Raw genomic sequence first — 27,509 nt, 5'->3', positions numbered from 1 at the left:
ATGACATTGTGACTCATGACCTTGACATAGAGGGTAGGTGCTACCCTGACGTTGACTCTACATTGACCCTGGGCTGACCCTAGGTTGACAGCCGTAATTCGGCATCGAGTAGAAAGGAACCTCCCCGCACTGGGTAGGGTGGCGCATGCCCTTTTCCTTGGTTAGGAAACACCCCAAGTTGGACCTTCTTCTCTAAAATCAAGTGAGAGTGAGCTGGCTTGGCTTTTCTTGCCAGCACACCAAACAGAAATATGTAACACAAAGAGTCTGTTATCCTATACACCTGTTAAACTATAGTCTACTTATTATGACAACCCAGCCTGTTGAAATACCAGGCAACCTATCATGCCTACAGTTTAGTTACTAAGGTATGCAGTCCACATCTGTACATGGACTTTAACAAAAGGGTTATCTAATTTTGAATAAGATCCTACAGTAAGCTTACAATGGATTCTGTATACTTCTGAATAGACCTCCCATTACCATAGTTAATGTTACTTTGCCATGTTTGAAATAATCTATTATACTTGCAAAACTGAGCAATATACAATATGGCAGGAATGAAGAGAAGACCTTATTTTTTAACGTTGGCGTAAAGTACAACGAACCATAGGCGGCGGAAGCGGGGGGACAGGGACGGCTCCCCTAAATTTTTAGTTGATAACTTTTTTTTTTGCTTGTCAAATTTTTTACCTGTTTCCATCACAAAATGTCAGGAAGAAACCCCCTAATTTTTTGGCTTCCGCCGCCAATTAATGCAACGAACTGCTGTTGAGCCTGTACATACGGAAACTGTGAAATTGCACGGGTGCTACGGATGAAACCTGAATAAAAGTCAACTCTTTGTGCGATCGTGACATTAATATATGGGGTCATTATTTCAACTCCAAAGAGGCTGAAACAGTTCCGGAAAGTGTACAATCATTTTTAGTCTGCTAAATACGCGTATTCGAAAAATTTAAAGTAATAATTGAAGAATCACGAAGTAAAGAATTAATTATAATTTCGATTTCTTTTAAAAATAATTTTATTGGTATCTATAGCCTCACATGGCAAAATTGTGAATAATTTAACAATAATGCATACAAAGGGTTGATTCTCATTATATCTTCTGATCCAAATTGATAATAAATTCTGTTTTTGTGCTTTCTTAAACTATCTCTTCCTATTTTTGTAGTTTGTAAGATTGACACTCAAAACGATCGAATGGATGTTGTGACGCATCACGAATACGAATTGTCATGTAAATTGTTATTGACAAATACAGCATAGTTGTCTGCATAATGAGAAATGCCTGAGAGAGAGAGGACGGTGTGCGTGCGTGGATTCGCGTGTGTGTGTGGGGGGGGGGTATCAAATAAATCTAATCGTCAGCATTCGGGGGGGGGGGGGTCCAGGACGTTTGAAAATTGGAAATATCTTATACTTTTGGTGTATGAGGAGATTCAGCAAACTCACTGTCTAAGCAAAATAAATCCTTAGCCATAGTCTCAAGCACTTTCAGCCCTAAAGCGGATGATATATACCTATATAATCATGTTTTCCTGTCATCATTTGCCATAATGACACAGACGATTTGTGAGATATACTGCAGCGCAGTACACCATGTAATGACACTTTTCATGATTGTTTTCTACCCTTTATTCTTGGTGTCGAATATGGTTTCAAACTACCGATAGGAGCTCGAAAAAAATCATTTTAAGGAGACACTTTCGGAACAGCAATGTCGTCATTGGTCCATCCGAAGCGAGCCCGAAGTGTAGAACCGACTACACGATGACCATGACCGTCCGTCGGTTTTCCTCTCCGAGTGATTCTTGTATAAATACATATGGCATGGCCGAAAAGGTCAAAGACCTCGGCAATCGTAAGAACACTGCCTCCGAGCCACAGACCGAGTGAGCCCCCGATGTCACCTGAAAAAACAAAAAACAAAGATGAAATCACTTTGACCTCTGTCCTACTTGAATTAACTCACATGATCAAGTACATTCCATATGAAATTATGTTGCATTAAAGGCCTATGTATAACAACTCGATAAAAATGGGTATTATATCTTCGTACTTTTAAGCAAATATCAGTGGCGCCACCGAGGTTGTTTAAGTGTGAAGGGGGGGGGGGGTAAATATAGAGCAAGATAACATGTGGATCGGAGAAGGGGGAGGATATACTGTGTTATACAACTCCCAAGAATGTTCTGTAATCTGATTGGTCCAAATCGGATCACATGATATTCACCGTATCGCACTATTGCAGCCAAAAATGCACTATCCTGCACTCTGACGTCATACCTAAAGTACTATCCCGCACTCTGACGTCAGAGTGCGGGGTAGTACGAGTTCTGGGGCGGTATTCTGAAAACGTTCTTATCTTAATTTTGTTCTTATCTACGTCACTTTCTTAAATTGGTATTCTGAAAACGTTCTTATCTTTTTCTTATCTTTTGTTCTTATCTTTGTTCTTATCTTGCTCTCCACCCAATGCTGAGCGCGTAAATTTACAACTCGCGCATATAATACCAAATCGCGCTAAAAGATAAGAACAGAATGTAGATAAGTGGTATTCTGAAAACGTTCTTATCTTTTTTCTTTCTTATCTTTCACGATATTTAAGATAATATTTAAGATAGCTAGAGGGTTATCACATCTCACGATGTCCGCGTTTTTCTTGCTAAAAATCGATGGCCTCTAGTAGTAACAAGTACCCACAAGTATTCCTCCCACCATTTATTTCATTCACCCTTTATTTTGCCCGTCTCTTTTTTCTATCCCTTCTTTCTTTTCCATTTTTTATTCCTTTCTATCTGTCTGTCTTTCTTCCTTTCTATCTGTCTGTCTTTTGTCCTTTCTGTCTGTCTTTCTTCCTTTCTATCTGTCTGTCTTTCTCCCTTTCTATCTGTCTGTCTTTCTTCCTATCTGTCTGTCTTTCTTCTTTTCTTTCATTCTTCATTTATATCTTTACTTTTGTTCTGTTTGAATCTTTTAATTTCTTTTTTTTTTCTTTTGCTTTGTTTCATTTATACTTCATCTTTCTTCCTTTTTTATTTTCCCTTTTCGTTTTATCCCTTTCTTTTTTTTCTTTACTGAGTCTTTTTTCTGCTTTCCCCCGTTTCTCTTCTTTTTTCTTTCTTTCTTCCTTCACTTGTTTGTAATCTTTATTTTTCTTCCTTATTTTTCTTCCATTCTTTCGTTTTTATACATGCTTTTCCTTTTTTAATCATTCATTTCATTTTCCCCCTTTTTCTTCATTCTCTTTAATAATTCTTAATTTTTCTTATTTCTTTATTTCTGCTTTCTGACACTTTTGTGTCTTTTTTTACTTTCTTTCTTTTTTTCTTTATTTTGCTCATTCTTTTTTCGTTCGTTCTTTATTTACTCTTTTTCTTTACTTTCTTTCTTCTCTCTGTCTTTCTTCTATTAACTGTTTCTTTATTCTTTCCATTGATTTTTTTTCGTTTTTTTTCCCCAACTTTTTATTTTCCCTTTCGTTTTCTTTTTCTTTCTTTCTTTCTTTCTTTCTTTCTTTCTTTCTTTTTTTTTTCTTTCTTTCCTTATTTCTTTTTTCTATGAATTTACCTTTCTTTCTTTATCTTTTTGTAGTCTTCATATTTGCGTCAAATTTCCTTCAATTTTTTCTCTCATCTTTATTTCTTTGTTTAATTTTTTTTCTCTCTTCCTTCACTTTTTACATTTTTTATTCCCTTTTTTCTCTTTCTTTTTTTTCTTTCTAACTTTCTTTCATTCGTTTTTTTTTTGACTTTTTTTCTTTTTCGGTTCCTTGTTAATTTATTTTATCTTATATTAGTTTGACCTTTTTCTATTTTTGTGTGTATTCCTTTTAGTTAATTTCTTTTTTTTTTCTTCATTTTTGTTCCTTCACTTTATCATGGATAATTGTTCTATTTTTTCTTCCTTTTCCTTCTTTTATTCATTCTATTTTCTTTCTTTTTATTTTTGAATTCTTTTTGCTTGCTTTCTTTCGTTTACTCTTTATTTTTTCATTATTTTCTGCTTTGTCCCTTTCATCTTTTTTTTCTGCTTCATTCTGACCCTTTTCTGTCTTCTTTCTTTCATACCTACTTACTTTCTTTCTTCATATTTTGTTCTTTATTCGTACCTGCTTTATTTACTTTTCTTACTTTTTTTTGCACGTGGACGTCTCGAAATAATCAGTCATTGCGTATAAAATGCCTATTTCGCGCAATGCGCCAGAAACGGTGAACGCGCAGCGCCCATGATATTCTCTTCACATAAGGAACGCTTCTATTGGTTAAACTGCCAATATAAAGCGCATTTTGATTGGTAAAATCTTAAAAATGGGCGTGTTGGAGATAAGAAGGGGGCAGTCCTTACAGAGATAAGAACGCGTTAAGAAGATTTTCAGAATACCGATTTGCAATGATTTTAGCGTCTTCTTATCTCAGTGAGATAAGATAAAAGATAAGAACAAAGATAAGAACGTTTTCAGAATACCACCCCTGGAAGTATCTAGAATTAAAGGGGAAGTTCACCCAGACAAAAAGTTTATTGTAAAAATAGCAGAAAAAATAATAAAAAATATTGCCGAATGTTTGAGAAAAATTCATCAAATAATTAAAAAGTTATTAGAAATTCAATTATTTGATTTGTGACGTCATATGCGAGCAGCATTCCTACATAGCGAATGGTAAAAAATCAATAAAATGTCATTTTCTCAGAAAATTGAAAATGTTTTTCACTGTAACTTTTGTATATCAATAGACAAATCATTTCACACCCGATCATGAAAAGAAAACAAAATTAAGTCATCAGGAACCATACAAAATTTGAAATTCATACATTTTATATTACATAACACATGGGGTAGCTGCTCGTTTATGACGTCACAAATCCAAAATTTTGAACTCTGATAACTTTCTTACCCTTTAACGGATTTTCCTCAAACCTTCACCAATATTTTTTACTATTTTTCTGCTATTTTTACAACAAAGTTTTCTTCAGGGTGAACTTCCCCTTTAACTTGAATTTAAATCAAATATATAATTCGGGGCAACTCTGAAACATGGGTGAGGGGAGGGGTTGTATAAAACAAACAATACACGCATTCTTGTGCATATAGGACCTGTATAAGGGACTCTGTGCTCGACTCGCCAAATAGATATACCGCACTCGGGCCTGCGGCCCTCGGTACAGTATATCCATTAGCTCTTCTCGCACATCGTTCATTATTTGGCCCTGCATGAACGCGCTCACGTGCGTTATTTGTATACTATTTATTTTTCCCTTTTTTCAACATTTCTGGGGGCAACTGGAGGCCGCTGTCCGCGACAGGGGTGTGTCATAAGACCGTATTCACAATAATAAACACAGAAAATTTACTTATATGGGAGTTTTAATTTGTCCACCAAGTGACACGCCTAGTGATTAATACGAGTCAAATTACTTTTAAAAAAATCTAATTTTCGTTATGTTCCGCATGATACATTTTTATATGGACATTTGTGATCACGTCATAGGACACACAATGGCTGTTCAATATGTCATCCGGCTCCTTTTATGTGTGTTTTTAACACTTACACATCAATCCAAAGAAGGTGTAGGCCGGTTGTTCGAAAACTCGCTTAACGGTTAATTCCCTGAAGTAAATATCCAACTGACAGATGTTCTTGCTATATATTATAAAAAAAATACATAAAAATAGCTCATTAATGAAATTCATCAGGGTAAATAGAAAACAACAACAACCTGAATACTACACATCAAAAACTGTGGTGTTAACCGGTGTACAAATAGGAACACACCAGTTATTTTACACCGGTTATCAATTGGCAATGTTAGTTTAACACCTTTAGGTGTTATTAAAACACCTTTGGTTGTTACATTTACACTGTTGGTGTTATGTTCTATCTCTAGTGTGTAATTTTAACACCTCAGGGTGCGGTCCTCTATTTACACACCAACTGTGTCAGTTTTAATACATTTTTTTAATACTGTGTACGTATTAAAGAAAGTTGGCATAAACACGTGTCTTTTTTTAAGACATGTCGACCTGATCAACAAACGGGAAAAAATAGTATTGATGTAGTGTGATATCATTTTAGTTCCCTTCTGGTTTTTTTTCAAACGGACATCAGATCTTAAAGTTTTGGCAAATTCCCAATATTGCATGTCACTATTATCATGTGAGTAAAATTTTAGGTAACTGGATTAAGGTCGAAGGCCATCTCTAGTCAATAATTTGGACTGAAATAAATAATATTTTGCCATTATTCAAAAGTAAATGATCCTGTCCATCAGTTTTCTCATCCCTCAGAACCAATGGCATGGAGTCAAAACAAGCTACCTATGGTCATGAAATTATTACATTTTGTCTTGTTTAAAATTGACGCGAGGCCTTGTAAATAAACATTATCAGGGTGTGTAGCTTATATTCTTCGAAACGCATTCCTTGCGTCGCTATGTTAAGGGAAAAGTCGCTTGCTGGGGCTCGTTTCATACAACTTTTTGTTCAAACAAATTTGCAATTACAGTTTAAAGCTATTAAAATCTGTCGATATGATTGACTGTTGGTAAGCTTGCTATAAAAATTGTGCAGTTGTTATTATAAATGGAGTCAAATTCGGTGTTGCGACTCACCTGAAATAATCATCATCGATTTCGACGCCCCGTAATCGGTACATGTTTTGAAGGTAAGCTGCGTAGAACGGTGAGGGGTGCATTGCTTGTGAGATGGTCGGATGATAGGTCATAGTAGAACAGGGAATAGGGCAGGAACAGTTCTCTCCTTCAAATGTTTTCTCTATAATGAAAAAAAAAACAATTCCACATTCAAAGCCACATGGTGTGAATATTTATTATAAAGCCACAGAACCGCGTGGTTTGTCGCTGAAAGGTAGGCTTATAAGGGGAGGGGTTAAAAAGCCGTTTGTTTCGTGCTTAACGCAGCTCTTAAGAATTGAACACGCGACGTTTTATGTACCCTCTAAATGGCCGTTCCGGTCTTACAACCAAAACAAAAAGGTAACACCAGAACCAAAAAATAAAGTATGATCAGATTTTCACATAACACTAATCCAACCTCTATCACATTATGTGCCTGGTGCCTGTCTTTATTTTACCTATTTATTCTTTTTCATTTTATTTATTCATTCATTCATATATTTATCTATTCATTTATTCATCTTTTGGCTTAACAAAAGAGTAGACCCGCGCAAGCCAATCGGCTTACTTTCTACGCCCTGTCAAATGTAAATACATATAAACATGACAAATACAGAAATATTGTAATGACTGATGATAAATAATGACAGTGACTGTCATACAGGAAATAATTAATGAATTTGAATAAAACATGGACAGTGATACTTTAACACTAAAACGAAAAATGTAGCCTGAATACTTGCCATAGCGGCGAATCGCACAACGGAGGTGTTCCACAGGGTTGCATTCACGAAAGGGACCTGAGGATAAGTAAAATCAAACCAACTTCACTTGTTAATCAGGTGGCGTTAAAGGGAAAGGTTTGAGTATCACAATCATTATAGGTAGTTTGAATCAAGGATGACTAGAACAATATCAAATTAAAACATGGACGTATGATTTTCCAAATATTATTGTCACGTCACATCCGAGCATGTGAAAATAAGGGTAGCTATCAAAATGCCATAACTTTCCTTTTATTTTTATAAAATTTTCAGTGTTATCCTCGCTTGATTTTTTTTCTCTCAATTCAATCAACTCAACTCTTTGTTTAGATAAAACTTTGACTCATCATAAGTCACAGATACACTCATTACTGCTAGGAATAATAAAATGTCCCACACCGTGTTTGCACTGTGTTCACAGTGTGGCACACAATGAAAAATTAACTTGACACAGTTAGAAATGAGAAATTTCTTCAGTTCAAAATATTTTTCACATAGTCCGATTATGTGAACGCCACTGCACTCTCACTTTGGATTGATCAAAAGTAGGAAATTATTTTCACAATGTTAAAGTTTAGATAGGAAGTCATATTTCAGGTAGTCCACTTTATGAGTACACTCTGAAGGTGTCCACAGTGTGAATTTATTTTCACATTGCTATTTTTTGAGCGTTTTAACATAGGAGGGTAAAGTCCACTATATGAGTAAACACTTGCACTGTGGAAGTATCCACAGATTGAACTTCAACGTATTTTCTCATTGTTAAATTAGCGCATTTTACCACAGTGAATCACATCTCTACTCTCTAAATTGACTGTGAACGTCCACACTGTGGAGTTTCGTTTTATTTATTCTCCTTTCGTGGGCTGGATGGCCCTCTTCAGTCACGGCTGTTCTTCTTCTGAGGGATCCACTGTGTGAGCTTAATGTATCTTCACTTTGTTAAATTTCAGATTAGGAATCACATCTTAATATAGTATATTATTTGAATACACTAAACACTTGAACTTTGGAAGTAACCGCGGTGTTGAATTACGCCCACGATGTTAAGATTGAGCATTTTACATAGCGAAACACATCTTTATACAGTCCAGTGTATGCATACACTGTACTGTTAAGACTCTCACTAAGAATACGTCCACAGTATGCATGGTATGTATTCACATTGTTAAATTGGCACGTGTTAACACAGTGTATCACATCTGCGCACAGTCCATTATGTGAACACAACTCACCAGGCATGAACGCCATTTTGCACCCGCACATCTGAACGACGTAGTCGGTGGCGCACTCCATCCGGCATTCGGCGTAACCATACCTCTGAAAATACTTCATAGTGGCATTAGAGCAGTTTCCACGAGGTGGAGGAAGGTTGGTCACCTTGATGCAACCAATCGTGATAAATAGTGATTTAAAGAAATGATCTTTAGATAGTATTGTTGATCATTTGGTTCTTAACATTTTCCTAACCTCAAAGCGTCCAAAGTGACACGAATTTGGTGCGAATAAACACTGTAAAAAAAACGAAGTGCTAAATTAACACTTACAGTGCTTGAATAGTGTCTGCACTACGAGTGCTGTGTTTCAAGTTCAATTTAAAATAGATAATCAAGACTCGTAGTGCAGTCACTATACTAAATTAGCACTTCATTTTGTTACAGTGAATATAAGGGGGTCAAAGGGCCCGTGACTAGGAGTGAAAAAGCCCATTATACTTTGTCATTTCTGCCTAACAATTTATTTTCCCTTTTTTATGTTAATGATAACAATATAATAACGTCTTATTTATCCAGGGTAGCCTCTTCGGAATTTCAAACATTTTCTCTCAATGTGCAAGAACTCCCAAGTTTATATCTCCTTATTGTTTAATGATTAATATATATAAATTGCAATGTACCATGAAATACACAACCAGTCCTCTTTTTATAGAGGTTACGACCCTTATCATGTTTATATTGCTACCTTATGAAATAAGAACCTTATGAACAACGAGCACCTTCTTTTCCCTTTATTTTGAACCTTCTATAAGCGTCTTCATAGAAACAGAAAACGGTTCTATGTAAGAAAAGTTTCCTGGTTCTACAAGGAACTTATACAACCGATACGATTCTTGATGGTGTGGGGAACCCCTGCCAATTTTGTACAAGGGTTTTTTTAGACCACCAAGAACTCCTTGTTGTAATAAAAACCTTTAACGGGTCCTTTGTAAAACCAATAACGACTCTCACAACGGTGCTGCGCACCATCCCGAGTTTGCTCAATCTCGAGATTTTAGCCCGATCAGCCCTCTTCGCGATTAATCTCGAGATTCAAGAAACCCCGTCTCCACCATCGCACGAAGAGCGATTCTTGCTCGAGCGAGGCAACAAGCCGATATTCCGAGCATGCGCACTTTCGATTTTGGAGTTTCAACGGCCCGCGCTTTTGAATAACTTCCCGGCGATATGCAATCAAGTACATGTACTCTTTCGCCGAATTCGACCGTTGTTATGCAACAATCCTCTCAGCTCAGCCGCGCTATAATTATAAGCGAGTGAAGTTTAATATGATGGCGGACTCCGAGGCAACGACAGAGGGAGAGAGAGAGAGGGGGGGGGGGGAGGAAAGAAATGCTATTTGCTCACATTTTGCGAAGGAATAAGACGACTTATTGACTATGACCATCGTCAGATAATGAGCGCCTCCTTCATCGGTCTGGTCTCTCCCAAATCCATTCACGGGGGGGGGGGGTTGACACCATCGTTGCTGATTGGGGAATTGATGAACGCTATGATAAAGTTGACTTTCGCATGCGTTCGGTATAATCGCTGTTTATGTTTTTACCAAGGCGGAAATGGAACGCGAATTGCATTATGGACTGAAGGTCATGAATAAATTAACCCGAGTCCAAACCCGAGTGCGTCTGCACCTACGAATTAGCGCGATAATTCGTAAATAGCGCGCTATTTTGCAAATAAACCCGAGTTGACTTGGGATTGCAATCTCGAGATTAATCCTACGAACTAGCGCGATAATTGCGTCTGCATTACAAACAATCTCGAGATTTTTCAGATCGGGATAATTTGCCGGATCAGAAATAGCGCGCTAATTTGAAAACTCGGAATGGTGCAGACGGCCCTGTTTCGAACCATTCTCTGCTTATTTGAACAAACCCTCAAAGGTCCCCGATACGGGACAAAAAAAAGTTATAAAATTTCTAAATGCCTGGTCCCACTGGCTGACGGACGCAAACCGTATTCATACCGGATACATCGGACAGGCAAAACTTCGGGGTGGCTCTATTATTCGTTTTCATTCGCTCCAGACAATTGACAAAATGGGCGAACAATGAAATTAGAGTGAACGGATCATCGACGGAATCATAGCGTATGAAACACGCACGCAAAGAGGACACAGCGGATACATAACGTTTTCCAACGGATGGCGCAAGATTCTTTTCCCTTTTACATCCTCTCTGCATCCGAAAGTGCAGTGGGACCAAGCCTTTAGAGTGAACAGTGATCGTTTACCTTTCTCACGTCCATGCCGACCTGTGTGGCAAAGCCTGGGGAAATGCTGAATCCAAGATCTCTCACTTGCGGAAAAGTTCCCTTCGAGAAGAGGTATACAAAGAACCCAGCATTGTAGCGGGACCCCTCGCTGTAGTAATAGTTATCCTGATCCACATCCATTGTTACGTGCAACCCAGAAGTGTAACCTTGGTATTTAATGATTTATTATGTGTTTTTTTTACAGTGCTTGCAATCTGATAAAAGGGATTAATTCTTTTTTAAATATACCTTGAAATAAGAGGATAAAGACATGGCGGACCGTGACCCCGAGGGGACAAATTGGAGGGGCACAGCATTGTTCACAAACAATACAGTGCCCCTTCAATGCTTTGTCTCCTCCGGGTCACTGTCCGCCACTCACAGTTCCTTGTCACCTTTACTCTTTCCCTCTTACGCTGAATAGGGCAAACCAGCGTAACCGTCTCCAAACTTACCGATTATTGTAATCCCTTATGCCATTAGAAATAAACCGATCGTTAAAAAGGTGAATCAATATTATATCTGTGATTTTATTTTATTACAACTTTCAAAAAGTTTGTTTCATATTGGCATCGTGAAGAGAGCACTGACTGACAAAGATTACGACACCAAAGTCATTGATTCTACTCCCGTTTAGTATAAATCTGTCGTTTTTAGATTGAAAAAAACTTGTGCGCCAGAGGAAGCAAGAACTGTGAAACCCTTTCTGGTTGTAGCGGACAAGCCTATATTGACTCGTTTAGAAATGAAACGATGGGTATTGATAAAAGGCATGCGGGACAATGATGATAGCTTCATCGGATAATCTAAATCATAATGTGACACCCCCCAAACATGAGTAATCATCCCTAATACGTATTGTGGACATAATTCCTTGCATATCTAAAAACATGAATGAAAAAAAAGCTAAAATGTTTCAGTCATGCCCTCACCCCCCCCCCCCCCCCACCCCAATCAACACGGATTTACGCCAGTGTGCATAGGGCCCACTGCTCAGCTTTTTCTAGGCTATCCGGTTTCGCATGCATAAGCTAATCCCACATTCCTACAATTGAAATCGACACCCAGCCGACTAATGGTATGTCATTACAATAAGGTAGGCCTACTATGCTTTGATCGGTCGTTAATAGGGGGGGGGGGTGGAAATAGGCCGATGGCGTTTCTGACCAGTGGCTGTGGAACGGCTTTGTAAGTGGTGGGGGTGGGGGCTGACCATGTAAAAATAATCAAAATCAGGGGAGAATTTCATCAGTGTTTAGGTCTGACAGGTTGTCGGATCTGACATCTTTCCTTGATTTTGATTAGCTGTGAAACACTGTTGCTATGGCAACTGTCGGATAAAATTAAAGCAGGACTTGGAGGACACTCCCCATATGGTAACTTGTACGTTTATGTACACGGTTTTGAAAAACAAAGAGACAATGGGGCTGGAGCCCACCCAAGCTCCACCCCCTCCCTCCCCCCGTTTCCACGGCCCATGTGACCGAATCCGTTGATATCTGACCTGCACCGTCGATCATCAAATCTCCTTGGTACTGTTCTTTGGTGTTGAATACGAAGCACTGTCCGAAGTCCGTTATAACTCGAGAAAAGTTGTGGTTATTCAGTCTAGTTTGACCAAAGGTCGACCTACAAGTACCAAGAAGCGATCGTAATAGCAGAAACGATTATGACGATGACCTAGTTGTAAAGCTAACCAAGTTAATACTCTTAACTGGTACAAGTATGTATAACTAAAATTATTCCTCATGCAAGCATGAGTAAGTAGAGACACTTTTGAATAAGGATACCAACGAGTCATCTGGTGCAGAGGTGTATACAGATGGAGGGTTTGGGGAGTTTTCAGTTGGCCCCCTTCTCTCAATTTGTCATAACCAAGGGGGAAATGAGAAAGGTGATATATTATTTTCTGAATGTTATGTCAAAATCTATCACAAAATTACATTTTGGTAATAAAATGTGTTGGCTCAGTTAGTAGAGCAACCGTCTCACAACCGGGAGGTTGGGGTTCAAACCCGACCTCGTCAGACTAAAAGACGTTAAAAGATTAGAGTTGCTACCTCCCTGTTTGGCGTTCAACAATGCAAGGGATAGAGCTATGCCGATCTGGCGCTGCACAGTGGTTGCTGGGCTTATACGATCGATTGGGCAAAAAGAATAAATTTACTGAGTATTTCTTTTTCAGATATCATTTCGAGCGATAACATATGGGCTTTCATTTTGAAATTTTGAAATTTTTGCTCGCTTGCTTCGTTTGATCGCAACTTTTTTAAAATAAAGTTTCCTGATACGCCACATCTGGCCTCTGACTTTTTTTTTTTTGGGGGGGGGGGCTCATTACGCCACTGGTTTGGCGGACAGTATTTCTGTTTAAACAAGTTGCATATCCGCTCTCTGATTCGATTCAACAGAATATAGAAAAAAAATCTTTCTTTGAATATAATTCTTGCATTTTCATAATTTCATTCAAATAAGCGTTTTTTTAATTGCATTTGATCTTCAACACAGCGCAGTAATGAGTAAGCCTGATAACTTGTCGGTAAAATGTCTTCTTTTGATAGAATTAATGAATTCAAGTATTACCTTAGAGATACATATTTTGTATTCTTTTGTCATTTTCTATGATTAAAGTACATATGTATCATTGCACAGAGCTGATTTTTAGGGCTTTTCTTTTTGAACTTGAGATACCACCCAACTAATAATTAAGATAATGCCACTGCTAACAATTTGTGTAATATGATATTGCTAATAGTAGCACATAAATAATTTTGACCATGAAAATATTATAATGAAATCAAACAATCGTAACAATAATAATGATTTATAATAATTACAGAAATAAAATGTATTGATAGCAATAACAATGAAAGCGATAAAACTGAACAATTACCATGATAACACCGATGATATATTATTGCAAGAAGCAGAAGTAACATGTTTTAATTGAAATACATTTCGAACCAAACTGATATTGTTTTCTTTACGCAAGCTGATGATGAAAGAGATTAGTCTGAACTTACCATATAAATGAGTCGCCAACCTCGTGCCCCGTTTCCTCAAGTATTGCACTCATGTTTGTGTTGTTGAGGTGGGGCTCATACCTTTCCCACGGAATTGCCGAACGCCTTGCCTGGTATTGCATCAGCAGTCTCTGGAACATGGTTCCGTCTACAGCATCCCTCCTGATAAAAGAAAATGATGTCTCGATTGAGTATTACGTATTAAAATTAAAGAATAAGAATTAATGCTACTTCGAACAAAGAACGTACAATGCGAAACAAAGGGTCATATAATTCAAGAATTATTTGTATTTGTTATGTGGGGGAGGGGACGAGAGACTGCGAGAATATATCCTTATGCACGACAGATTCAAGAACACAGTAAATGTATTGGTAATGCCCGTCAACTGACAAAGGACAGCTAGGAGGTCTTTGTCAAAAATTGGTGAACCGGAAAAGCAGTATCGTCCAAAGTTTCGGAACTGACGCAAACCTGGAAATGTGTTGTTTGTCCAGAGTCAATGACGAGCTTGACGAAACTGCTGTTGTGAATCGTCAAGGCTTCTTAGTTGGTCATTGTCATGAAGGAGGTTTGAAAAAAAATATTTTCTGTGTTCTTGAACCCGCTTTTAATTTCTTCTTGACATGGTAAGCTAAACCTTGACTCTGTTGTAAGGCAACTGAGTCATCAAAATCGTAACCAGCAACCCACAACTCGATTACGATTATTTTCTTATGCAACAATCATACCGACGGCATCAACTCAAAATCTTGTCTTAACACCAATGATATACCATATCGATTTGGAGTCACTTTGCGTTACCCTATTAACATTCAATGCAGTGTCCTATATGAGCCATAAAATGTTGAGGGGCCAGATGATGAGATACGATGGATGGACCCGATGCTCTATAAAGATGTGAGCGAACGAAACGAGCAAGCAAGAATTTTTACTTTTTTAATACCTCCCTTCCCACAAAAAAACTATTTTGGTATCGATTTTGACATGACATTCATGAACCTTTTGGAGGGTCATGTCCTCCCAAAGCTCAGGATTTGTCGGTTTGGATTCATATTCATAGGCATAACTGTAGCATGGAAGTTCAAGGAGCTGTATCGTGTTCATTCTGGATATTGAATCGTCGTTATTACTGACCCTTACTTGTATTGGTTGAAATTACAGATGGCTACCGAAGGGAAGGCGAGTTGGTCGACGTGTTCGATGACGATGTCGACACTCTTTGGATACGATGTATAGTACAAGACTTGCTGTACTATTTGAATGCTGGCGATACTCAGACAAAATGCTATCAAACCGATCCAGATCCACCTGAAAAGTGACAATTGTTTTACTTGCATTCAGACGAGAATATGGATCAATAGGTGGCCTGACATATCACTATTGAAATAAGTAATGATATTTGTTGACTAAAAACTGTAACAGGGCCTAAATATTCAAGCATCCCCTCCCCACTGACGTTCATCTGTGAACGGGTAATAGGTTCAGAATGAAGAATGTTAAAAATTTCTTTTCTTTTATGTGATTATTTTTCATTGAAATACTTCAAAAGCAGGAAAGCAAAGCAATCATATTTATATTTTTTTTTCTAGCGATTGCCCCCACCCCTTACCTTCTTCCTTGGTGTTCCCGGGCACTCACGGCATACTTCAGACCCGACACCCCGATCGATTCCGAAGCCGTCTTCGAGATTATGCCCATCAATGACACGCGGTCGTGGAAGGTCTTCGGCAACGTCTTTGGCGGCATCATCATCGTCGTCGTCGTGTCCGTCATCGGTGGCACCATCATCTTCATGTCTGGATCATTGAGAAGGTGATCCCCAGGACGAACAACCTAAATTTTAAAATGTGTTCAATTTGGAAATTACTATCGGTAAGAAAAAAAAAATGACATGGCTATTTGAATAATATCTCAAATCAGGTGCTAACTATATAAAGGGGGTTTCAGGGGGGGGGGGGGAGGAAGGTGATTTATTATATTTTTTTTTGTAAGTTCGTCATCATTCTACATGTCCAATAATTACAATATTCAACTATCTAAAAGCGAACCCGTTACGGTATAAATCCAACCTCGCATTCCCATTCTTGTCATTATTGGCAACTTTACGTAATTAACATGATAAATAATAATCAAAACACGGAGTGTTACCAATACGTCATGGCTGCCCTCTTTGGTAGGAAGGACATTGAGATCACACTTCGTCCATGTGGCATTTGAAGATTCTTGCGATGGGAGTGATCCAGAAATTATAGAAACGGGATCCGCACTCCGTTCTCGTGCTGGCACAATTTTACTTGGCATTCTGCATGCAGATGGAAATGATGACAAATACTGAATTAAATATACATGAACAACAAAAAGGAATACGGAGTGAAGCAGCGTTTCGCGGGCATGGCGGGTGCTAACGTAAAAAATGGAATCAAACATATCCTTATCATGTCATAATAGTCACAATGATATATTTGCATATTCTTATATATTTTTTATTATGAGCAGTTTGATATGGCAGTACAATAATTAATTCTCTTGCAGGACATAGAGTATGGTCGACTAAGACGAAATTCTACTTTAAAGATAATACATGTTTTTCTTAACATTGTGCTCTAAAATAACCTTTGTCTAAAGTTATGATAAATCAATTCTTCTCAGCTGCAATGCATTTTGATGCACATATCCATGCAATGAGCTCTAAATTTCGAAGACTTCGTAAAATCTTAAGATAACGGGTTTTTTCGGTTAATGGATCGTCCTGTCGGCAGCGCTGGGGTACAATTTTCTTGTAAATTAAGATTATGTTGTATGTACCTATACAATGTTCTGTTTTTATTGAAGTGCAACGATATGTTTTGTATATTTTGATTATTTTTTATGACGAATAAAAACTGCAAAGATAAAAAAAAATAAAGCTAAATATATCTCACTTTTTTTCGTAGCCTCAAACATAGGCGGCGGAAGCGGGCGGGGGGACGGGGACGTGTCCCCCCTAAATCTTAGGTGGGGGACGATCCCCCCTAATATTTTAGTTGATATTTTTTTTTTGCTGGTCAGTTTTTTTTCCTGCGTCTCCCCCTAAATTTTTTGGCTGATAACCTTCTCTTTTTTGGCTTGCTTGCTTCCTTGTCAAAAAAATTTGGTGGTTACTCCTAAATTGTTGGCTTCCGCCGCCAATGGCCTTCAATTAAACACTTTAAAAATAAAAATTAGTAAACAAAAGTATTTAAGAGTAAAACATTACCAGTCAGACTGCTTCTGCCTAAAAACCCGATCATCAAAAAAAAAGTATTCCGTGATAGTGCATAACGTCCTCTCTTGCAAAAGGTCTCCCCACAAGTCATTCATCCTGACATAAAATAAACATTTATATTTAAGAAAAAAAAAAAATCTAAACAAACCTGCATTAAAAAAACCCAGAAATTCACTCTCTCAAAATCTTGAAATAAAGATGATATATTATGAAAAGTACGGCATCTCTCCTAAATGGCAAGTAGTGCATGTTATGGTTTAACTTTAACTCTATTTCGACGACGACAAGCTGATCAATAATCGACACCTTCACGGGAACAGATCAAACTGATCGCCCATTACCATCAGGAGTGGATGTCCATTACTTTATAAACATTCCATGCCGACATGATTGCCGAGCGCACATATTATCTGTATACCTTAATGTATATGTTTGGCATGTTTACCGAATGGATTTGCGGTCAATTATAGAATGAATGTGTATAAAAATATTGATCTCATTGTATTAATCCTTCATTTGACAAACACGAAGTGAGATGAAGTGCATTTCCATCAGGTAATTACGAACTACCAGCTAGGGCGGCTCTACAGGGGTGGGCGCGGCAGGGGACGGGGGCGACCGTCCCCTGATGATGTTTTGTGTAATGAAAATAAAAGAAGGAGACAAGAGAAGTAGAACAAGAGAGAAAGAGAGTTTAGTTCTACAAATAATATAAATCCTATTCATCCAATTAAAGAAGTAACGGACGTCTCCTTTATGTCGCCTTCTCATTCCCACCTCTCCACCAGAATTCCCTGGTATGTTGAAAATCTCAGCATATTTACTCCTCTTATTGCATCTTTCATAAAGCTTGGATAGTCAGAGTTGGTTTTATTTTTATCCAAGATGACTTCCCCTGATAATGATCATATAAGAAATTATCCATTATTCAGCCAACGTTTCAAATCGAGTAAAAACATGCACACTATTACTGGAGGTGGAGATACAATTGTTTTCCAGATACTGTTCACGCCATAGACAATCTCAATGACAATAAATGACTTCCATCCCTGCTCCTTCAAAGTACACTGTTAAAAAACCCTGATTTTACAGAAAAAAACAAGAATTTGCAGAAAGCAATAACAGAATCATTCTGTTTAAAAGGGGAAGTTGGTGTTTTATTTAAGGAAATTTGTAAGGTTCCAAGTAACCCATGCCTGCTTTATATCAATTTTTTTTAACGACAAATCTCTGTAAGTGAGTTTGTTTTGTTTTGTTTTTGTCTTTTTTGTTTCTTGTTTTTTTTTTTTACCTGTTTAATGTTGTCTATGTAATTATGACTATGCATCACATTTTTGTATACGTATCAATGTGCTGCTTGGTCGTGTGGGAAGGATGGCCTATGATATCTTGCCCCATCTGTTTTCCTTTTTCCCTTTTATGTGAGAGTGATTTGTTTTTACCCCAACGCTCCTCTGTTATATCCAGTTATTTGTTTTGTAACTGCAGATCTATGTGCTGTTTTTTGTTGTAGATTATGGAACAGATTAATGCTGCTCAAATGAGCTACGCTCAGTCTGATGATAACACTATTGCAGACCTAAATGTGAATGCTTTACAGTTTGAATATGTCTTAAATGATGAAGATGAAACTACAGTAACTGGTTCCGAATATTATACTGAAAAACTTTTTTTGGATCTTCTGGAAAACTGTTCTGCCAATGAGACAACCTTTTTGCACTTTAATGTGCGCAGTATGAATGCAAATTTTGACAGACTTTCTTTGTTTTTGGACAATTTTCAGGACAATTTCCCTGTAATCGGAATCACTGAAACATGGTTTTCTTGTGATCCAACTGCCATATACAATCTTCCTAGTTATCAATTAGTCTTTAATAATCGACAAAGCAGAACTGGTGGTGGTGTAGCTATGTATATTCCCATGTCATTCGAGTGCCACACAAAAGCTGAATTGTGCGTCATGAATAATTCGTTAGAATCTATTTTTGTTGAGATTATTATTCCTGGAAAAAAAAAATTGCTAGTGGGAGTTGTCTATAGGCCACCTAATGGTGACGTATATGAATTTGTTGAAGAAATGTCTAAAACTCTTTCGAGTGCTTCATTTAATAGCAAAAATATTGTCATCATGGGTGATTTCAATATGAACTTATTTTGTTACGATAGTGATAACCCTGTTAATCACTTTGTTGATACTTTAAGCACATTCTCCTTGATTCCATTGATTAACAGACCAACTAGAGTAGCAGAGAACTCGCAAACTTTAATCGACAATATTTTCACCAACTTGCACCCTATTCCCTCTGCTGGCATTATTGTAACTGATATTTCAGATCATTTCCCTATTTTTGCTAGAACATCTTTAGTATCAAGGAACTCTGGCGATGCACTCAGTAAAAAGCTAACACGCAATTTTACTCAACATAACATTTCACAATTTAAGAGAGAATTGGAAAAAGCTGAATGGAGTGAAGTCCTTAATGAAACAGATGTTGATAAGTCTTTCAATAAATTCATGGACATGTTTATGTTATGTTATGATAGATGTTTTCCTATAGTGCAGAAATGTAGACAAAAATATAATAAAATACCTCGAATGCCATGGGTTACAAAATCTTTACTTAGGTCAATAAATAAGAAAAATCGTTTGTTTTGTAGGTATAAAGCAAAGCAGACCACTGAATCTAAGTCAAAATATACCCAATACAAAAATGTACTGACCTCTGCTCTGCGCCAAGCAAAGAAAGACTACTATCATTCTCAACTGCAGTCTGCATGTAATGATGTTAAAGGAACATGGAAGGTTATTCGTAATGTTTTGAAATCTAATCCTAGACCACAAACTATTACAAAACTTGTCTGGAAAGATGATTGTATTGAAGATAAGAAACTGATGTGTGAAGCATTTAATGATTATTTTTCTAATATTGGTACTACTCTATCTAGCACTATACCTAATATCCAAGAAACCTTTGATAATTATTTGGACAGTCCAAATGAAAAAAACCTATTTTTTGTTCCTGTTGTCAATACTGAGGTTATAGATGTTGTAAGTGGCTTGAAAAGGAAGAAGAGCCCAGGTTTCGATGGTATAACTAATGACTTGATAAAAGATGTAAATTCATTTGTAGTTATACCTCTCACTCACATTTTCAACTTGTCTTTAGTGCATGGAAGTGTTCCTGCAAAAATGAAAATAGCTAAAGTTGTGCCTATATATAAAAAAGGAAACCCTGTAGAAATGGGTAATTATAGACCCATTTCTCTACTCTCTGTATTCTCTAAAATCTTGGAAAAACTTGTATACATTAGATTGATTAAGTTTTTGAAGTCTTGTCAAGTTTTCTCAAGTTCCCAATTTGGTTTTCGTGAGAAGCACACAACTTCTCATGCCATTCTATGCCTGTTAGATAAAATATCTTCTGCACTAGATAAACATCTTCACACGATTGGAATATATTTGGATTATTCCAAAGCTTTTGATACAGTGAACCATGATATTATGTTGCACAAACTCTCCTATTATGGGGTAAGAGGGACTGCACTGGAATGGTTTAGAAGCTATCTTAATAACAGGCAACAATTTGTGCAGCTTAATGAAACATCTTCATCTATGCGACCCGTCACATGCGGAGTACCTCAAGGCTCCCTTCTGGGTCCCTTGCTTTTTATTTTATATGTAAATGATTTTCCTAAATCTTCAGAGATGTTTTCTTTTTTGTTGTTTGCAGATGACACAAGTGTTTTCTGTTCTCACAGAAACTTAGAAACTCTTTTAGGTGTTGTTAATAGAGAGCTTGGTGTGCTGACGAAATGGATTCACGCAAATAAACTGTCCCTTAATTTATTGAAAACGAAATATATGTTATTCAGTAACAGTAAAACAGTTATGCCCGCTAATGTAGTCTTTGATCAGGTAAATATTGAAAAGGTATCATCTATTAAATTTCTAGGTCTTTACATTGATGATAAGTTGTCTTGGAAGGCGCATGCATCCCATTTATGTAAAGTACTCTCCAGAAATGTTGGTGTAATTAACAAGCTGAAGTTTATATTCCCTAGGAGTGTACTTCGCACATTGTACTCTTCCTTAATTTTGCCCTACCTAAATTACGGTGTGCTTGCCTGGGGAACCACAGCCAAATCTTACTTAGAAAAAATCATGCTCATTCAGAAGAGAGCAGTGAGAATTATCTCGGCGGCTGATATGCGCGCTCACACTGATAAGCTTTTTTACGAAAACAAAATGCTGAAGGTCCAAGATATATATCGTCTATATCTCGGATGCCTCATGTATCAGTTGGAGAAAGGTGGTGTACCCATGGCTATAGCATCTATTTTTGTTAAGAATAACCAAATACACAAATACTCTACGAGGCAAGCTGCTTTATACCATGTATCATCAGTAAGAACTCAGCTCAGAATTAATTCACTTGCATATGCTGGACCAAAATATTGGAACTCTCTAGACAATTCTATCACGCAGTGTGTCAGCTTATCTGTTTTTAAACATAAACTAAAATTTTGTATATTGTACACCTACATTGAAACGTGACATTTCGTGCTACATGTCGTGCTGCATTATTGATATTATTTTCCTTTTCTTCTGTTTCTATATCCTACTACAAGTATATGGATTATTTATAGACTTTTTTTTTCTTTTCTTGGATTTATATATGTAATGTAAATAATGTATAATTTTAGACTTATATATATAACCTCTGTAGGCCTAAACTCCTCTTCAACTCTTGATTCTGAGTGTCTAACTAGAAAAATCCTCATAGCGATATTTAAGTATTAATGCTAGATCTGTTATTTATTCATTTATACTTACTACAGACAACTGGATTAGTACCCCCCGCCCCTGTTTTGTCGTGTGTACTTACCTTCCTCTACCCTACTCTAGTTAGTTGTTTTTTTTATGTTATTACTGTATATATATGTATACATACTTTTTTTTCTTGCTTCTTATCTGCTTTTTTTTCAATGCAGACGTTTAATTATATTGTATCATACATATTTTGTTGTTGTATCAAAGGTGATCTGTGCTTAACAAGCGTTGCTTCTATACAGACCACCTCTTTCCCATATTTTCGATATCTTTTTAGCTCATTGTCCATAAGCTTTTATTCCTGTTTCTTTTAACCTTATTGATATCGTACATGTATGCATTGTATTTTGGTTGTGGAAAGAAATAAATGAACTTGAACTTGAACTTAAGGTTCCATACAACAAATACCAATTTCCTGTCATTTTACATGATATAATGTAAGATTACGCAATCTGGTAAGATTACAGGTGTTCTCGAGACTCTGCTGCAGGAACTTCTTTTATTTTAAGGATAAATTTTCTACAGTGTATATAAAAATAATTTCCTCTGTATAAAAATGTTCAGCTAGCTAGATGTCATGCAAGCTTCCAATATGTATGCATACTGAGGTGGTATGATGCAAACAGTATATGCTAACCTCTTTGACTTGTACTTCTTATCAATACAAAAATAATTATACTTCATTAATAACTTGTATAATTTAGGAATCTTTCGACAAAAAGGATTTGATACAAACAAACCTATACAAATTGAAAAGCGTATTTTTTTTTTTTTAGTACATTTATTTTGTAACTCCTAATGTGTAAAAATAATATCGATTCTTCAAATAATGCATGCGTGAGCATGCGTTTATAAAGGGATAGCCCATACAATTTAAGAAATGATGAGAAAATTAAAGTCAAGCGGAAGAATGGCAATGTCACCGAAATTGGATGAAGATAGTTTTGACTTTCTTCAGTGTGTTCTTTTTTGGCGTTATTTTCTATGTATATCATCCCTGGGAAATTTGGCATCGAGTAATTCTGACCACGTTGAACCTTCAAACTTTCGTGAGAAATTTCGATTGTAACAAGTCTGTAAAAATGATATGATGTATAAGATTATCATTGTGTTAAACATTTTATTACAAGGGAGATATTTCATTCTAAATAGTAATCACGAGACATTAATATTTCATAATTAAAAAAGAAAATTGGGTCATGGTATCGTCAGCTGACGCACTTCATATAACACAATATTTAAACAACGGTTCACCACAATATTGTAAACACGAGTTTTTAGTGCTAGCTCTTAAAATAAACGCCTATAGAAAAGTTGTGCTCACCCAACCACGAACGGGGTGATACGGTTCCAATATCGCATGATCGACCGTCACGTAATGCGCCTACATTTTTATGGACTGTAATGATAAGAAAACGTGATTCAAAATCAGACTATATAATGTGTGATTGGTCAACATTCCATCACGTGACCATCGTAACGAGGATGGAAACTTACTAGTATACCGATGTATGATGTTACACAAAGCCTCATCATCGAGCATAGCTGGAGGTGCCGTGGCCGAGTGGTCTAAGGCGCCTGGCTATACATGAAAAAGTCCTGGTTTCGAACCCCGGCCGCGGCAGCTACTGTATGCCCGTGAGCAAGGCTTACAATCTACAATGCTCTTTCTATTTTATCCTGCTTTCAAATAAATGAAATGCTATATGCATTATCAGAGGCGTCGATTATGGGGGGCAGGGGGTGGCGATCGCCCCACCAATGAAAATATTGGGGGGGGGGCAAACATATCGTTTTGCCCCCCCCAATATTTCCGCATATGCTAAAAATAAAATAAGATTGTAATGTTACACAGAAATCAGCAAGCAAGATTGAGATACACAACTCGTTCTTCGTCTAAAATCGTGCTCAAAATGTCCACTTTTCAGATTGGAATATCAACAAATTTCAGCTCGCGCTTCGCGCTCGCATCATTTCTGTAATAAAAACCTATACTCTCCATGATTAAATAAGTGAATATGGTCCCGTTTTCAGTTCTAAACCTCAAAAGAACTCCCACTTCGCCTTGCAATAATCTTTTGTTGGATATACATATCTTGTTCTTTATTAAAAACGTCCGTTAAACTCATTTTTTTTTAGATCGAAATATCAAAATTTTCAGCTCGCGCTTCGCGCTCGCATTAATCTGTGTGTGTGGGTGTGTGTGTGTGTATACATATATATATATGTACACATACACATATACCCACTTTCGCCCTATTTGTTTTTGATTGCAATAGAATTACTGGCACATGAAATAAGAAGGGACAAAATTATTAAAGGGATAAGTTTGGGGGAGCATGAAATAAGACAGGTCTTGTATGCCGATGATATGACAATTTTTTTGAAAGACATGGATTCAATAAAAAGGTTGCATTATATTTTTGAAGAATTTGAAAAAGTCAGTGGCTTAAAGGTAAATATGGACAAGACACATTTTATGTACATGGGTAAGGAAAATGGAAAAACAAATGACCCTGTATATGTATTTGGCAAATATGTTAGGGAAGTTAAAATTTTAGGAGTAATATTTTCAGTTGACTTTAGATTAAAAGATGATCTGAACTATAAAGAAATATTCAGTAAAATAAAAAAGCTTTTAGGTTGGTGGAAACAACGAGACTTGACTATTATGGGAAAAATACATTTATTGAAAACATATGCATTGACAAAGTTAAATTATGTTTCATCCATCCTTGTTGTCCCCTCATGGATGTATATAGAAATCGAGAAATTATCATTTGATTTTATATGGGGAGGGAAAGATCGTATTAAAAGAAAAATTATGTATCAGAATTATAATTGTGGTGGGGTTAAAATTATAAATTTTGAAATATTTGTTAGAACGCAGCGTATAATGTGGGTAAAAAGACTTTTGTATGGAGAAAGAAATCTGGGGTGGAAGTTATTTTTTGATTATTCCCTAAGTTCAGTTGGAGGAAGGTTAATTTTTCTATGTGATTATGAAATGAAAAAAGATAAAAAGTAAGTTGAATATTCCATCTTATTATTTGGAAATGCTAGATGCTTGGCAAAAGATTGATAATTTAAGACATTTCAATGGTTCTAAAAATCCAATCATTTTCAATAATAAGAATATTTGTATAAAAAATAAAATGATATTTGATAAAGATTTATTAGAACGAGGGTTAATTAAGGTTGAACATATCATTGACAATGGACATGTTAAACCAGTCGCATATTTTTTCAACCTTGGTATGGGAAGTGATCTTTTGTTTATAATAAGTGAAATATATCATGCAATTCCAAGTGATTGGAGAAATGATTTAGGTTCGATACAATTTTGTGAGATAGACTTAATTAATTATAATATAAACTTGCTTCTGTTGGGGAGGGAAATTAGCTTTAAGGAGGTATTATCAAGAAAAATATATGAATATTTTATTAAAGAATTGCAAAAATCATATGATTTACAGATAAGAGATGGACAAAATAATTATAATTATACAGAGAAAGAAATTAGTGAATGTTTTTTTAGACCAAGAATAACATTATTAATTGGAAGACAGAGGGAATTTCAATTTAAGCTTCTGCATGGGGCAATTTACACTAAAGTTAATTTGTTTAGATTTGGATTTGTTGAAGATAATCTCTGTTCGTACTGTAAACTGGAAACGGAAACATATTCACATATATTTTTGTCTTGCTTAAAGGTCAAACTGATATGGGAAACTTTGATACAGCGATTTGAATTAGATGAAATAAAGGACTTGAATTGGCGGGATATATTTGTTGGTTTGTCAGGCAATACAAATAGAATAAAAAGTTGTAATACTATTATCTTTATGGTAAAATATATATCATTTATATTTAGAAAGGAGGGGGTTTTACCAACCATTGACGATATACATAAACTTATTTTAGAATATAAGGATCAAGAAAAGAAAATAGCTATTAAAATGGGGAAATTAGGGCGGCACTTGCAAAAATGGGAAACAGTAAAATTGTGACAAGGTTAAGTTGTAAGTCTTTTTTTTACTTTCAATATATGTAATGCTTCTCCCGTGAGCTTGTTATATTCAAAATTTTTCATCGAATTGTTTTGTACTTTTAAACATGATTTATTTATAATGAGTGTGAGCAGATCTTCTGGGCAGTGGTGTGTTGTGTGTGTGTTTGGGTGTGTTTGTGGTGGGGGAGGGGAAAGTTGGTCTTTAAGCATTTTTATAATAACTGATTTCATTGTTGATTTTTTTTAAAGATATATATGACTCAAGATTTTGTTAAGTTAGTGGAAAAAAGTGAAAATATGAAGTGTAAAGTATTATATATGATTTGAAATGTTAAATTGAAATGTTATGTTCATGAAATCAGAATAAAAACATTATTCAAAACAAAAAAAACATATATATACATGTAGGCATATGTGTGTGTGTGAGTTTGTTTTGTGTGATCGAGCGCTTTTGGAAAATTGATTCTTCTTCTTCTTCTTCTTCTTCCAGTAGTGTGCATAAACCTCCACGGAGTATCGTCGCACAACAGTTGGTTGTCTATCGGCTAATTAAACGTGTTGCTCGTAGCAAAGCTCGATAAAAATAAGTCCAAAAACGAACGCATATACACTATATACAAATTGTTCTCATATTTTGAGTTAGTTTAAGACGACATCTCTGACTCGTGTCTTGAAGATGTCGATCGATGGTGAGATGACCACATTTTCAGGTAGACCGTTCCACAAACGGATGGTGTTTGGGAAGAACGTATCCTTCAGTAGTGATGTGCGTGATCGTGGGATTAGAAATCTCTTGCTGTGGCCTCTGGTTGGAGTGTTGAGCGGTACCAACTGGTCGTCGGGGATGTCAATCAGATGGTTGGTGATTCGGTACATCATAGTAAGCTTTGACACTGCTCTACGATTTTGCCCCCCCCCCCCCCATCTGAAAAATGGATCGACGCCCCTGTGCATTATTAGTAAATACACAGAGATATGATCTTACGTACATACGTAAGCTCCCGAAGGGAGCTAGAGAGGCAACTCTTTTTGCGCGTTTTTGATTTTCCATAGGTTTTGTACATAACAAACATGGCTGCCATTTGTCCAATTTGAAGGTTGATTTTGGAAGGTCAATGTTTAATTCATGAGTAATGACGTCAAAATACGCACAATGCACTTGTATGATTGGATAAAACGCTAATGTTTTATTCATGTCCTCATGCATTAAACATTTTTTTCCGTCCCACAATTCCCTACGATATCTGTGCGAAGTGTCGTTCTTTTTTGATTCTGCGAAATTCAACTTTTTGAAATACAATAGCAGGTCTAATTATCTGTTTTTAGAATTGATGTTCGAAATCATGATTTCTGAGTGAACTTCAAAGGAGCAGAAAATCTTGGAGGAAACATTAATATCAATCTAATGACATTCCATAGGAATAAAAGTAAGTTAAGTTCAATTCCTTACTTTGATCTTAGTTGA

At 36.4% G+C, this 27,509-nt stretch overlaps 1 protein-coding gene across 1 annotated transcript; it reads right to left on the bottom strand.

Annotated features, from left to right (window-relative positions):
* Positions 1-1,698: 1,698 nt before the first annotated feature.
* Positions 1,699-26,920, bottom strand: LOC121429917 (acid-sensing ion channel 2-like). The gene is made up of 11 exons (XM_041627182.1): positions 26,708-26,920; positions 15,567-15,790; positions 15,098-15,265; positions 13,957-14,118; positions 12,438-12,562; positions 10,913-11,100; positions 8,639-8,783; positions 7,383-7,439; positions 6,616-6,778; positions 5,557-5,648; positions 1,699-1,916 (listed from the first exon to the last, which is right to left on the bottom strand). Exons 1-11 carry the CDS (start codon positions 26,918-26,920, stop codon positions 1,699-1,701), a joined length of 1,755 nt encoding a protein of 584 aa, XP_041483116.1.
* Between the last annotated feature and the right edge of the window lie 589 nt (positions 26,921-27,509).

Source organism: Lytechinus variegatus, chromosome 1 (assembly GCF_018143015.1).
Source record: "Lytechinus variegatus isolate NC3 chromosome 1, Lvar_3.0, whole genome shotgun sequence".
NCBI lineage: Eukaryota > Metazoa > Echinodermata > Echinoidea > Temnopleuroida > Toxopneustidae > Lytechinus > Lytechinus variegatus.
Note: the sequence above shows the minus strand (reverse complement) of the source record. Positions and strands in the feature narration are given on the sequence as shown.

Bases quoted from the DNA above. Each gene is read 5' to 3' on its own strand.
- LOC121429917 (XM_041627182.1), bottom strand. From the start codon at position 26,920: ATGTACCGAATCACCAACCATCTGATTGACATCCCCGACGACCAGTTG. The intron at 15,266-15,566 runs GTAAGGGGTGGG...GTCACTTTTCAG, and splicing joins CGGGAACACCAAGGAAGAAG to GTGGATCTGGATCGGTTTGA. The intron at 7,440-8,638 runs GTGAGTTGTGTT...ACTTATCCTCAG, and splicing joins CAAAATGGCGTTCATGCCTG to GTCCCTTTCGTGAATGCAAC.